This window comes from Doryrhamphus excisus, linkage group LG11, assembly GCF_037039965.1.
Source record: "Doryrhamphus excisus strain RoL-2023G ecotype Guam linkage group LG11, RoL_Dexc_Guam_v1.1, whole genome shotgun sequence".
Lineage (NCBI taxonomy): Eukaryota > Metazoa > Chordata > Actinopteri > Syngnathiformes > Syngnathidae > Doryrhamphus > Doryrhamphus excisus.
In genome coordinates, this window is record NC_136367.1 from 5499101 (window position 1) to 5514082 (window position 14982).

Below are 14982 nucleotides of genomic sequence, written 5' to 3' on the forward strand. Positions count from 1 at the left end.
AGGTGATGAGTTGTAACTGGAGGAACGTTAGGCCTGCTAAGAAAAACTGAGGGCCACTTTCCACTTTCTCATGCCCTCCACATCATGATTAAAGTAGAAAATTGGGTAAAAATATGGGAAATAAATTAATTAATTATCATCTGCTTTCCAATAGACGAATAAACACCTAGCTATATTTTTTCTTATCAATAAAACAACATGTTTGTAATGTGCTGAACTGATTTTGAATTGACTTTGGTGCGTTTGTCCACAGCGTGTGACGACGAGTGCTCGGGTTTGTTGATCAGTGACATGGACCGCCTGTATCGCATCATCACTGATGTCACCCTGACTACACCCCTGCCACCCCCGTATAAGATCCTGTACCGCTTTGAGAACATGACCGAAGAACTCAAGGTACCTTTTGTGGCTTTCTAAACACCATGAAAACACGAGCAAGGCATTCTTTAGTTGGATCTTATTCCTGTGCTGTGCTTCCCTGAGCTTCGAAGCGGGTCAAAAGCTTGAGCCCCGTGTCAGACGTCAGTTGTCTGTTATACCTCCTTCACGTCTCCTTTTCATTCCCGCAGCACATGCTGTCGCCTCAGAAAGCCCCGGAGAGATTACTGCAGCTGGCTGACTCCAACCTGGGATCACTGGTTGCTGAGATGGACCAACTCCACAGCAGGGTACACATCATTTAGCGGAGCTTTTGGCCTGGCTCGAGTCGGTTTGTCTGCTTTCTTGATGCTCCCGAGCTTCCTTTCATCCCCTTTGTCGCCGTCTCGCCATCGCAGCATGGAGAAAAGGTTCTTTGGCAGGCATTGAGATCATAGTTTAAGGCACTTAGTTGCAGTGTGTGGAAAGAATGTTAAGATAAACAAGTGAAAGCACTTGTACAACAAGAGTTGCAGCAAGAAAACAAAGCTGGCTCTCGAGACGCCACGGGTCTTGCAAATGCAGGACGGATTCTGTACTCTTCGACAAACAAACACAGCAGTTCAATCACAAATAGCTGTCTAGCAATGGCTGCCTCAGCTTGGAACCCGCATTTACACAGCTGGGATAGGCTCCAGCATAGGATAAGCGGCTTAGAAAATGGATGTATAAAATGTACACAAGCATGCTTCCACTGTTATGCTCATTCACACACTTGCAGCATGATGGATGACAGGGCATGATCCTGTTGAATACCATCAATAATTACTTCCTTAATAATGATAATAATAATAATGATAATAATAATAATAACAATAGTAATAATAGTAATAGTAATAATAGTAATAAAATAATAATAGTAATAATAATATAATATTAATAATAATAGTGATAATGATAATAATAATAATAATAGTAACAATAGTAATAATAATATAACAGTAATAATAATAGTAATAATATAATAATATATAGTAATAATAATAATAATAACAATACTAATAATACTATAATAGTAATAGTAGTAATAATAATAATAATAATAATAATAGTAATAATAATAATAACAACAATAGTAAAATAGTAATAATAATAGTAATAGAAATAATAGTAATAATAATATAACAGTAATAAAATAATAATAGTAATAGAAATAATAGTAATATAATAGTAATAATAATAATTTAAATAAATAATTTGTTCACTTCCTGCTTTCCTAATATAGTTTAAGTTTTTTTTATTATTTTTTTATTTTATTTTTATTTTTGTTATCATGTACCGAAGTACGGGGTGATATGACCATATAATGATATAAAATATAATGATAATGATAATAATAATAATGATTATTATTATTATTATTGCTCTGCATGTGTGGGTTGTGTTTGTTTCGTCACTGATTCATTCCTCATGTTCCTTTTGTGTGGTACGGTGTGTTTTTCTGTCCATAATTCATGCATGTCGAGGCATGACAGCGTGGATGTTGACAATAACCACAAAGCTAAGAGAAAAGTGAACATACACAACCTAAAATATTGATGCATGTCTGTCAATCTTTATTTGACGAGTAAAAGTCGATAAGTCGTCACTAATTCATCATGTTTGCTGTTTTCACGCGTGTTGTGTACAGGCCACTAAGGTGTCCGCCGACGGGGAGCAGGTGGAAGACGATGCTGACAGAATTCAGAAGCGAGCCGAGGACCTGGAGAAGTTCATCCGGGACACGCTGCTGGGAGCTCAAGGTAGCACACGTCAACGGCCATCACCTGGCTGCCATGAATTGGCTCTGTTGTGCAGGGATGATAGCATTTCACGCTCCGCTGTCTCCGTATTGGGTTATGCTATGCACTCCAGGGACACCTCATTAGGTACACCTGCACTTCCTAATGAGGAGCTGTAAACACGTTGCCCGTTTGTGCTTGGATCGTCACATTTTCAATTATTTATTTGCCAAATAATGTTCTTGTCTTAACTCATTCCATCATGAAGACGTTTTTCTACGTCTTTATAATATGGAACAGATTAGAACACCCCATCCCAAAGACATATTTAGAGGTTTTTTTATGTTTAAGAGGTGAGGTGCAACTTTTCAGAGTACTCTAAAGCCATAAAAACATGCATTTAATACCAGGGATCATTTCAATGAGGAATCTCACATGACAGGAAGTAGGAAGTGGGAGATTGTTGAGGAGTGTAGGTTACACATCGTAGGGAGATGTTAACACATCCAATCCAGTATAGTAAATTTGAATAAAATAACATAAAACGAAATATAAAACCGATAAAATGAAATAAAATTCCATAAAATATAGAACAAAAATAAAATCCAAAAATAAATTTAAAAAGTAAAAAGTCATGTATGTTTTTTTTTTACCTAATTATAAATTTTTGGCCTTGTGCAACTTATAAGATAAGATAAGATATGCCTTTATTCGTCCCGCAGTGGGGAAATTTGTATTGCACAGCAGCAAGAGTACAGAATCAGTTAAGCAGTACAAAATACACAATATAAAAAATAAACAATATAAACAACCCAAGTATTAACAAATCAACAATTTTACCCAGAGTTATATACAATACAGTTTGCAGATAATATGAAATTAGATTAAATATATGACCAGTCTATACACTATGATATAATTTACACTATGATGTAATTACCCACAAAATATGCGACTTGTACTCCAGTGCGACTTATAGTCCAGAAAATACGGTACCCGCAAAAAATGCGACTTATACTCTAGTGCGACTTATGTATGTTTTTTTTTCTACCTAATTATGCATTTTTGGCCTGGTGCGACTTATGTATGTTTTTTCTACCTAATTATGCATTTTTTGCCTTGTGCGACTTATACTCCAGAGCGACTTATAGTCTAGAAAATATGGTACTCGCAAAAAATGCGACTTAAACGCCAGTGCGACTTATGTATGTTTTTGTCTACCTAATTATGCATTTTTGGCCTTGTGCGACTTATACTCCGGAGCGACTTATAGTCCAGAAAATACGGTACCCGCAAAAAATGCAACTTATACTCTAGTGCGACTTATGTATGTTTTTTTTCTACCTAATTATGCATTTTTGGCCTGGTGCGACTTATACTCTGGAGCGACTTATAGTCTAGAAAATATGGTACTCGCAAAAAATGCGACTTAATCTCCAGTGCGACTTATGTATGTTTTTTCTACATAATTATGCATTTTTGGCTTTTTGTGACTTATACTCCGGGAGCGACTTATAGTCTAGAAAATACGGTACCCGCAAAAAATGTGACTTAAACTCCAGTGCGACTTATGTATGTTTTTTCTACCTAATTATGCATTTTTGGCCTTGTCCGACTTATACTCCGGGAGCGACTTATAGTCTAGAAAATACAATACCCGCAAAAAATGTGACTTATACTCTAGTGCGACTTATAGTCGAGAAAATACGGTACTCGCGAAAAATGCGACTTAAACTCCAGTGCGACTTATGTATGTTTTTTCTACCTAATTATGCATTTTTGGCCTTGTGCGACTTATACTCCGGAGCAACTTATAGTCCAGAAAATACGGTATATAGAACACAATATTTTGTGTTCCTTGAAAGAAGAGTCCAAATCATTTAAAATGGCCGCCATAGGCAGCCATATTGAAAGAAAAGTTTGTCTATTTCAACTTCAGGGGGCATTTCAGTTCCGTTTTTGTACGTCCACTGTTACACGACAATCCAAGACCCTCGTCTCTGCTGCTTTTACAGGAAATGGCGCAGGTAAACTTGATTGCTGCTCCAATGGCCGCTGTTATAAAATGCTAGCTTGTCTGGGCTGCAAAAAAAAGTGATGAAACTTTCCTCTTCCTGGCCCTCTGCCTGATGACGGCGTGATTACGGTTGTGTGCGCGAGGAGAGGTGCGCATTGGCTCCCGGTGAATGATTGAGAGTGGCAATTAGAGGCGTAATTAGCGGCTATTACACACACACACATAGACTCAAACGACATAGACACTAATGCAGAAGTGCACGGATAATACAATGCCTCACTTATGGATAATGAGGCAAGGAAATACTGTACACACTCAGTGTGTGTGTGTGTGTGTGTGTGTGTGTGTGCTGGTGTTTACCGGATACCGTAATACAATTCCATCCACGTTTTAAGTGTTAAATTGGCTTTTAAAGCCGCAGCGTGTAATTATACGGCTGTGACACGCGGACTCGGTGACACGCATACACACATGCAGTACAGCTGTTCATTAGCGGGATAGCGCTTTGCTTCTGTCTTGGCTCTAATCACATCATGTTTACATTTGAAATCAGAAGAAGAAAAGCCCGCATTGCCGCCACCGTGCACACCCACACACACACAAACATTCACCAGTGTAAAGTTTCAACTCGCCTTCATAAGATGCGGTTACGAGACGTGGCAATGGAGTAATGGGCTGCCATGACGCATCCATTAGGTTATGGATATGTGATCTCGCCTCGCACACAAAACAAAAGCACCGACTCATGCATCGTTATTTCAATCAGTGCTCATTTACCAGCTCATCAACAGTAGCTCGGGATTCTGTGCACATATGGCTCCAGACAAAGAACCGAGTCATGTTTTAAATGTGTTATGAAATCAATTATCCGTCATGTTTCATCTACAAACAGAGCTGGACGCCCCATTATGCAATAAAGGCAAATGTTAATGCTGCCGTGCCCTCCAGGGGGTGCCAGATCATTTTGAAAAAGTTCACTTTAAATGTCAAATTGTTAGAAAACCAAACCATTCATTCATTCATTCATTTTCTACCGCTTATCCTCACGAGGGTCGCGGGGTGCTGGAGCCTATCCCAGCTGTCTTCAGGCAAGAGGCGGGGTACACCCTGGACTGGTGGCCAGCCAATCACAGGGCACATATAGACAAGCAACCATTCATTTAGTAATTCCACATTTGATCAAAGTTACTTCATCTTTGTCAGATCAAAACACCATCATCAAACATACGTTATTAGAGTGTAGTTTGTGTTTCTGCATTCCACGCATCATGAGACCTGTAGTTCTTTCAGTGTAAACATAACCTATTTGCAATCTAGTTTATGTTTTTTTTTAGGGTGCGCCGATCGGTGCGCTGTTTTTTATGCAAATTGTCCAATACCAATCATACCTCGGAAACCGTACTCCATCAAGTGTTCATTCATTCATTTATCTACTGCTTATTCTCACGAGGGTTGTAGGGGGTGCTGGAGCCTATCCCAGCTGTCTTCACCCTGGACTGGTGGCCAGCCAATCACAGGGCACATATAGACAAACAACCATTCACACTCACATTCATACCTATGGACAATTTGGAGTCGCCAATTAACCTAGCATGTTTTTGGAATGGGGGAGGAAACCGGATCTCCTAGCTGTGAGGTCTGCACGCTAACCACTCGAACACCGTGCAGCCCCAAAACCGAACCAAACCAAAAAAAAATACATATCGGAAATTTCCCAGTAATATAAGTGGTCAGTGCAAATTAAAATATTTGATCATTGATCTTGAGATTGCCATTTCTGCCCAACCTTTGAGACACCAGCAGGTCTTTGGTGTGGTTGTGTGTGTGAATGACAGGAAGAAAAGCACTGACTCACTCAGGGAGAACACCTTCTGGTTGGCATGTATGAACCTCTAAGAGGAGAAGGAAGAAAGGTTATTTTTGGAAAGGAAAGCTTTCTCCATAGCGAATCTTTGATCATTGCCGAGCGTTTTTTTTTTTGTTTTTTTTTTACACTCAAATTTCCTTCCTTGATTTCTTTGTTCTCCACCAGGATGGAACTTATTGTTGACGTAGACTTGCTGTACAATACTGGCTGCACATACGCCACTTTTGTGTGTGTTTCTCACCTTTTTCATTTTTGGCCCCGTGGCGGGTTATTTAGCATTTTCACTCAATGAGAAAAACAAGGAGACAGAAACGCCAATTCATGTTTGGTCGTGAAATGATACACGGGGAAACTTTTGTTTACTGCAAGAATGCTATAAGAATAGCGCTATCTCGTCTTTGTGCTCAGACCTCCAGTCCAAGGCGGACGAATTGAATCGGATGCTGGCGCGCAAAGATGGAACGCCAGACAAAAGTCTGAAACAGATAAAGGAGGAGATTCAGGCCATGCTGGCCGAGATGAGGAAACGGCAGCTTGGAGGGAAGAAGATCGTTGCTGAGGAGGAGATGGAGTACGAATACACACGAACACACACATATTTACACATCACATGTATTTATTGGGATTTATTTTTTTTACCACAAAAGACACTCATTTTAATAAGACGTTAGCCCCTGGTATTCATATGATTATTATGTTGTGATAACATAGTGTAGTCATAGTCATATCATAGTGTAGTGCCAATTACTGACCCCTAGTGGCCCATGTAGAATCCTACAGTCACCATTTGAATGCTTTTTCTGCCTTGTATTTGTTTGTTGTGAGTCAGCGATCATTTAGTAATTCGGAATTTTTTAAAAATCTTGATAGAGTGAGGGGCTCTATGCTTGAACCATGACATAGCGATTGACAATTATATTAATTAATTAATATATTTATATTAAAATATTAATTAATATATTAATTAATATTCTGATATTACGTTCAATATTTATTATGGCTTCACTTTAACAGTAGTTAATATTTGAACAATCTTAAATGAAGTCACAACCCAGCTATGTAATAAGATGATCTGCTAGGAGGTAAACAAACGTATCCCAAGTATCTCTCTCTCTCACTTTATCTCTTTACCGCATTAAATGTTGACAAGGTCGATAAGTTAATTAAAACTATGGCCGCAGGGGGGGAGACACAGACATAACGATGCTTAGATAAAGCGGGGGGGGGGTAGCGGAAAAAAGACTGACAGACAGACACTGTAGTATTGGGAGTCGCCCAGTTGTCAATCCTAGGTGCTATACTTCCTTTTTTTCATCAATATTATTCTACTTATTCAGAATGCAGTAATCACTGTGGGTATTATTGTGGGGAATTGGTTCCAGTCCCCACCATGATAAGTGAATTTCTGGTAGGGAAAAAAGTAGGATTCGGTATTAATAAACTGAATATTTTCATAGCGTTGATGACGTTTATACATTTGTATCCAGTATTAGTTATTGTTATTATAACTATAACGGTTGCAGCTTTGCATGTACAAATCTTATATGTGGTGACCTTGAAACTTGCGTATATAATATTGTATAATATATATAATATAATATATATAATATATATATATTATTTTAATATAATGAATAAATAAATATTATAATAATTATATTATATATATGTACTATATATATATTATAATATATAATAATTAATATAATAATATAATTAATATTATAATAATATAGTAATTATTATGTTATTCATAATATAATATTATTATATTATATTATTATAATATTTATTTATTATATTAAAATAATATATATTATTTTAATATTATTTATGTATGTGTGTGTGTGTATATATATGTGTGTATATATATAAAATATAATATAATACAATAATATATATTATTTTAATATTAATTATATTATTATATTAATTATATATATTATAATATATATATAATATAATAATAATTATTATAATATTTATTTATTTATTATATTAAAATAATATATATTATTGTATTATATATATATATATGTGTGTGTGTGTATATATATAAAATATAATATAATACAATAATATATATTATTTTAATATATATACATATATATGAAATATAATATAATACAATAATATATATTATTTTAATATAATAAATAAATATTATAATAGTTATTATATTATATTAAATAAAAAAATAATAATGATCATAATTAATAATAATATACTGTATGGGATAGGCTCCAGCACCCCCCGCGACCCTCGTGAGGAAAAGCGGTAGAAAATGAATGAATGAATGTATGTCCCTCCCGCCAGTCTTGCCGAGCAGTTATTCCTCAAAGTGAAGAGGATGTTTGGCGACCCTCATCAGGCCACAGAAGACCTCAAAGCAGAAGTACTCACAACTCAAACATTTTAACCCTCAACATTGAATGTCCCATAGAAGAATTGAACAATGACATCATATTTCTATGAACAATCCATCTTCCAAGATAAAAGGGAAGCTTTCGGACCATGAGAGCAAGCTTCGGGAGGCCCAAGATCTTCTTCACTCTGCTCGGGAAAAGACCAGGATGGCAAGCTCGCTGGGTGACCAGAACCAAGCCAACCTCACAATCTTAGAGGTACGCGTATATCACCTCTTATACTTCTATATTTACTACATGGAAGCATAACATTATGGGGTCTATAAGGAGTTTTAATTATATGATTTTTAATCTCCCATCTTCCAGAGGAAGCATTCTGCTGTTCTTGGGGTGAAACAACAAGCCCAAAAGGTCCTTGGAGAAGGAGAACACCTCCTGGATGAAGCAAACCAGCTTTCCGACAACATCAATAAGGAGTTAGAGGTACTAAACATGGCGGCTGCGAGAGAGGACAACACAAGCATCTACAAGTTGTGTCTCCTCTCTGAAGGACGCCGAGGACATGAAAAGAGATCTCCATCCTCTTCACGAGCAGCTGGATGACAAAGTCCGTCACCTCACCGACGGCCTCGGTGGCGGCAGCCTGGCTGGTCGCGTGCGTGCGGCCGAGGATCACGCGCGACAGCTGAATGAATCGGCCGCCATTTTGGATGGGTAAATACGGCGCTCATTTTGCAGGATTCGTCACCGGATTTGTCACCGAAAATCCTCCGCTTTTTTTCCTCGCAGAATTTTAGCCGAAGCGAAGAATTTGTCTTTCAACGCAACAGCTGCGTTTAAAGCGTACACCAACATCAAAGCCAATGTGGATGCAGCCGAGAAAGAGGCCAGGACAGCCAAACAGAGGGCATCAGAAGCCCTGGCGATGGTGAGAGAACCTACATTAAGAACACACGTTGCTGTTGCTGTTGGAATTTGTGACCTCCTTGAAATTCCGATACATTCCAAGAGACTGTTCCGGTATCTGGAGGGAATATGGAGGGAAAGAACGACTAATTGGAAGAATTTTCACCACCCTAAAGCCTTCAAGTCAGGGGTCTCAAACTCAATTTGGAGCTCACTGGAGCTAGGAAAGGGGTCAGCAACCCACGGCTCCAGAGCCATATGTGGCTCTTCAGCCTCTTTGTTGTGGCTCCATTCGCGATGCTCAAGTATTTTATTTTATTTTTTTACAAAATACGCAGAGAAAATACTCATCTTTGTAAAGCGTTTTGAAAAATATCAGACTTTCTGTGAGACCTTATACTGGGCCTATTCTATTTGTTTTATTCTGCCGTTAAAACTTGTTAAAATTAAAAAAGATTCAAATTTCGAAAGTTTGTAAGATATTTTTATCTAGATAGATTTTGGAAATTATGTTTTACGGCTCCAGTCTATTTTTAAATAGACTGGGGGTAAGTTGGCTCTTGATAGTAAAGGTTGCCGACCCCTGAGCTAGGATCTGGGTGAGGCTGGGCCAATCGGGTTTAAAAAAAAAAATTCTTAAAAACATAAAAAAAATAATAATCATAAAAAAACTGTACCCTTCACTTTTCCAGTGCTTTGGTTCCGATTTTCCACAAGAAAAGTTTTAATAAAACATTCCACTGTTCTCAGATATCTTAATTTTTATTCACTATACAAAATAAAATGGGGGAAAATAAATAAACAAATCAAAATAAAATAAAGAAAATAAATCAATCAATCAGTAATAAATAAATAAAAAATAAATAAAACAGCAAATAAGAAAAACTTAAGAAACCACATATAGTTTTTGGGTAGAAAATTATAATAACAGTATTAACAGTTATTTAACCTTTAACATGAACATTAATGAAACTTAACATTTTACCCAATTAGCAAGTTAGCAGTGTTGTAGCTTGGCTACATGATACCATACAGCATCCATATCAAACTCACGCGGACTGCACTAACATTAAACTTTCATATCAAGGTGGGGGCCCACAGGACGCTAGTTTGAGACCCCTGCTTTAAATGCTGTCCAGAAGTTAAGATTTGAGGTTGAAGGTGTAGGAATAGCGTGAAGAGGTCCTTTCTGGGAATGTCATTTAGGAATGCAAAGTGGTCGGGCCATTGAGACTCCCAAGTTTCCAAGCGTCACTGATGTCTTTGCAGGCTTTAGGCCCAGAGATCCCAGTGAAGGAAGAGGCTCAAGGTGCCCTCCAGAAGAGTCTGAGGCTGCTGAACCAAGCCAAGCAACTCCATAATGACGTCAAAGGTAACATGTGTTGCGTTTGAGTGTATTGTGGACGGTGCAGTGCTGCAGGAATGGTGCAGATTCCATGCAAATGACCTTTTTTAGACTGTGGAATTGTTACACAAGACATGTTTGAGTTATGAAATCATGTTTACATTGTGTGTGTTGCAGATAACGCCCAGAGTGTTTCTGGACTGAAGGGCCGAGTTAAAGCTGCAAGGGACAGAACCAAAGACCTGCTCAAAGCTATCAATGGAACCATGGCAACACTCACCGCTATCCCCAACGGTACCACTGCAGAAATACACTGCATGTGTGTGTGTGTGTGTGTGTGTGTGTGTGTGTGCGGCTACGAGAAGTGACAGTGAATCAATGTAAGCGCATGAATGGAGCTCAGTTGCTCTTCTAAACTCAACTTGACACATGTCAGTGCTCAGAGGTTGTGGAGCCAATATGATAGACGCTATTAGCCTTGTAGCAGCTCGCTCGTAAACAATCCCATGAAACTACTGGAACGCATCCAAAAGTGCAAGCTAGTGTTTTCATTTTTAACCTCCGATGGCTTGGAGGGACTCCACAAGTCGAGTCATTAAGCAACAAGTAGGGCCTGTTCCTCACTTCTATTCATTTCATTGCATTATGTCATTATTTATTACATTGTACTGATGGATTTAAGACATGAATTTCACAATTTTTTCAAATTTTAATTTTTTTATCTTTAACCTTAGATGCATAAATCGGTCAAAAATGACCCTGTCAGAGCTTTTTTTTTTTTTAATATCTTCATAATTAAAATGTATCATTTCATATTCCAGGTATTCCTCAAAAAACATGTTTTTTCATATCATGCCATTCATATTTTTAACTTACCTCTTGGTTTTGTGTTACTACCCCAACCTTCCATGCATTTTCTATGGAATCCAATAGGAACCTTTTGATTCTTACCAACTTTTGCTGTCGGGAATAAATTAACTCTAGACCACACAAACTATATCAGAATTGTCACCACTCAGTGAGATTATTTTACACATCAAGTACTAATACATATAAATATTATCTCCATATAATATTGTGTGTGTGTGTGTGTGTCTTTCATGACTGTTAGTATTATCAACAATTTAACCTACTTTATCACTAGCTGACACTAGCTATATATATATATATATATATATATATATATATATTTTATTTTATTGTATTTTTTTTTTTTACTGTATTTTCTGGACTATAAGTCGCTCCGGAGTATAAGTAGCATTTTTGCGATTTTTTTGCACATTTTCATTTATTTTCACAAGGCCAAAAATGCATAATTAGGTAGAAAAAAACATACATAAGTCGCACTGGAGTATAAGTCAATTGCAATTTTTTGCATTTTTTTGCATTTTTTTGCAATTTTTCATTTATTTTCCAAACTACTTGACCAAAACAAACAGAAAAGGTGTCCAGTGTTTATGTAACATAAACAGTTTTTTCATTTATAAGTCGCTCTGGAGTATAAGTCGCAGGAACAGCCAACCTATGAAAAAAAGTGTGACTTATAGTCCGGAAAATACGGTACATATACCAACTATAAGTCGCACTTTTTTTGGCCTTGTGTGACTTACACTCCGAAGCGACTTATAGTCCAGGAAACATGAAATATGAAATGAGTTGCTTTAGCATTAATGCGGAAACTTGCTGACTTGCCAAGATAACAGTACTGTAACAATAAACAAAGGTGTGTTTTTCAACAAGTGTAACTGTATGAATCTTGTTTTTTTGCAGATACAGCAGCCAAGTTAGCAGCGACAAAGGCCGTCGCCGCTGATGCTAATGCTACAGCCATAGACGTCCTGGAGCGTCTTGCGGCCTTGAACCTGCAAATGCATGACATACAGAAGAACTATAGCCGATTGGCCGACACGGTCAGCGCCGCCAACCAGATGATCCAGGACCCTGAGAAAAACAGTAAGTGCCACCCTAATTAGGAGAGTAGCTATCTTTTTGTTGTTTAATGTTGAAAAGGAAAAATATTGTATATTAAACGGTTATTACTTTAGGCTGTTTATATTGTCTATTTTTAGATTTAGGTTTATTTTTTTTTACCGTTTAACTGGTTCTGTCGCCTTTGCAATGTAAATTTCCACACTGAGGGACGAATAAAGATATATCTGATCTAATCTAGCGGCACGGCGGTCGAGTGGTTAGCGCGCAGACCTCACAGCTAGGAGACCAGGGTTCAATTCCACCCCTGTGGAGTTTGCATATTCTCCCCGGGTACTCCGGTTTCCTTCCACATTCCAAAAACATGCTAGGTTAATTGGCCACTCCAAATAGTCCATAGGTATGAATGTGAGTGTGAATGGTTGTTTGTCTACATGTGCCCTGTGATTGGCTGGCGACCAGTCCGGGGTGTACCCCGCCTCTTGCCCGAAGACAGCTGGGATAGGCTCCAGCACCCCCGCGACCCTCGTGAGGAAAAGCGGTAGAAAATGAATGAATGAATGAATCTAATCTAACCTACACACTAGCAATGAATTTTACATGCGTTTCTATAGGAAAATACATTTTTTTCTTTAAATTGGTGTATATTGCGTCTGTGTTAGTTTTTTCACAAGAAAATAGGATTATGTTGGTAAATTATGACAAAATTAATTGTATTAAAATGTTTTTTTCTCTTTGTTTCCCCTTCATCCCCACAGCTATAAGTATGTATATATTTAATTTACCTTAATATCAGTGGTGCCCCAATACCATGTTATTGCACCTTTTTCCTGCTAAATTACCATGATACTAATTTGCATATACAGTATTGGAGCACCATTTACTCTTCTATCCATGTCTTTACAAGCTAAGTAAAGTCAACAGTAGCCGCTGCTAATAATGCCCTAGCTGTGCTCAAGCATGGGCTGGATGCATACCTGCAAAGCATGGACCTCTTTCAGTCTGCCTTCCTCCAGTCTCCATTCAAACAAAGACCATAGCTTCTCTTGGAATGCTGAGCTACACTAATTGATTGGCTCTTTCTCTTCTTCTTCTCTTCTCTTGCTCTTTATTCGTTTTTATCGCCTTCCGTCGCTGTGTTAAATCAATGACTGAGTGATTCAGCTGCTTTAAATTTTCCTCCTGTCGTCGTCGCTCACCGCTTCCCTCGGCTGTATGCAACTATTTCTCTTTCACGCGTATAGTATACAAACTATCTCGTCTTTTTCCATCAGTCCATGCCGCGGGGGCTAAGGTGAAGGATTTAGAGGATGAAGCCGACAGGCTGTTGGAGAAGCTGCAGCCAATCAGAAAACTGGAGGACAATTTGCGGCGAAACATCTCTCAAATCAAGGAGCTCATCAACCAAGCCAGGAAACAAGCCAACTCCGTAAGGAACGCCAGTTACTTCCTCACTTTGGCGGCTCGGTCACGTGACATGCCAATTTCAATTTTAAGATTCTCTTACTGGTTTTTAAATGTCTTAACGGCCTTGCCCCTTCTTATTTATCTGATCTGCTTTTACCATATCAACCCCCGCGGACCCTGCGGTCCTCCGGCACTGGCCTTTTAACAATACCAAAACCCAGAACAAAAACCCACGGCGAGGCAGCATTTAGCCACTATGGCCCCCACCTGTGGGACAGCCTGCCGGAGAGCCTCAGGACTGCGGAGACTGTTGATATTTAAAAAAAAAAAAAAAAAAAAAAGATTAACGACACATCTTTTTAATCAGGCTTTTAACTAATATTTTTAAACTTTTCTTATGTTTTTATCTTTTTAGTCCTATTTTATGCTCTTAGTCTTCAGCTTTTAACTCCAGTGTTTTGTTTTTATCTTTTTAGTCCTATTTTATGCTCTTAGTCTTCAGCTTTTAACTCCAGTGTTTTGTTTTTATCTTTTTAGTCCTATTTTTTTTGCTCTTAGTCTTCAGCTTTTAACTCCAGTGTTATGTTTTTATCTTTTTAGTCCTATTTTATGCTCTTAGTCTTCAGCTTTTAACTCCAGTGTTATGTTTTTATCTTTTTAGTCCTATTTTATGCTCTTAGTCTTCAGCTTTTAACTCCAGTGTTATGTTTTTATCTTTTTAGTCCTATTTTATGCTCTTAGTCTTCAGCTTTTAACTCCAGTGTTTTGTTTTTATCTTTTTAGTCCTATTTTATGCTCTTAGTCTTCAGCTTTTAACTCCAGTGTTTTGTTTTTATCTTTTTAGTCCTATTTTATGCTCTTAGTCTTCAGCTTTTAACTCCAGTGTTTTGTTTTTATCTTTTTAGTCCTATTTTTTTTGCTCTTAGTCTTCAGCTTTTAACTCCAGTGTTTTGTTTTTATCTTTTTAGTCCTATTTTATGCTCTTAGTCTTCAGCTTTTAACTCCAG

The 14982-nt window shown here is 37.6% G+C and overlaps 1 protein-coding gene across 1 annotated transcript in view; it reads left to right on the plus strand.

Moving 5' to 3' along the window:
- Nucleotides 1–14982, plus strand: part of lama2 (laminin, alpha 2) — a 173404-nt gene that overhangs the window by 125166 nt on the left and 33256 nt on the right. The window contains exons 37-49 of the mRNA XM_078794556.1: nucleotides 254–396; nucleotides 570–668; nucleotides 2048–2159; nucleotides 6431–6593; nucleotides 8339–8417; nucleotides 8515–8646; nucleotides 8755–8871; nucleotides 8939–9102; nucleotides 9178–9316; nucleotides 10564–10666; nucleotides 10817–10933; nucleotides 12410–12592; nucleotides 13843–13997. Of these exons, the coding sequence (XP_078650682.1) occupies nucleotides 254–396; nucleotides 570–668; nucleotides 2048–2159; nucleotides 6431–6593; nucleotides 8339–8417; nucleotides 8515–8646; nucleotides 8755–8871; nucleotides 8939–9102; nucleotides 9178–9316; nucleotides 10564–10666; nucleotides 10817–10933; nucleotides 12410–12592; nucleotides 13843–13997 (1706 nt within the window). The remainder of the gene's footprint in view (nucleotides 1–253; nucleotides 397–569; nucleotides 669–2047; nucleotides 2160–6430; nucleotides 6594–8338; nucleotides 8418–8514; nucleotides 8647–8754; nucleotides 8872–8938; nucleotides 9103–9177; nucleotides 9317–10563; nucleotides 10667–10816; nucleotides 10934–12409; nucleotides 12593–13842; nucleotides 13998–14982) is intronic.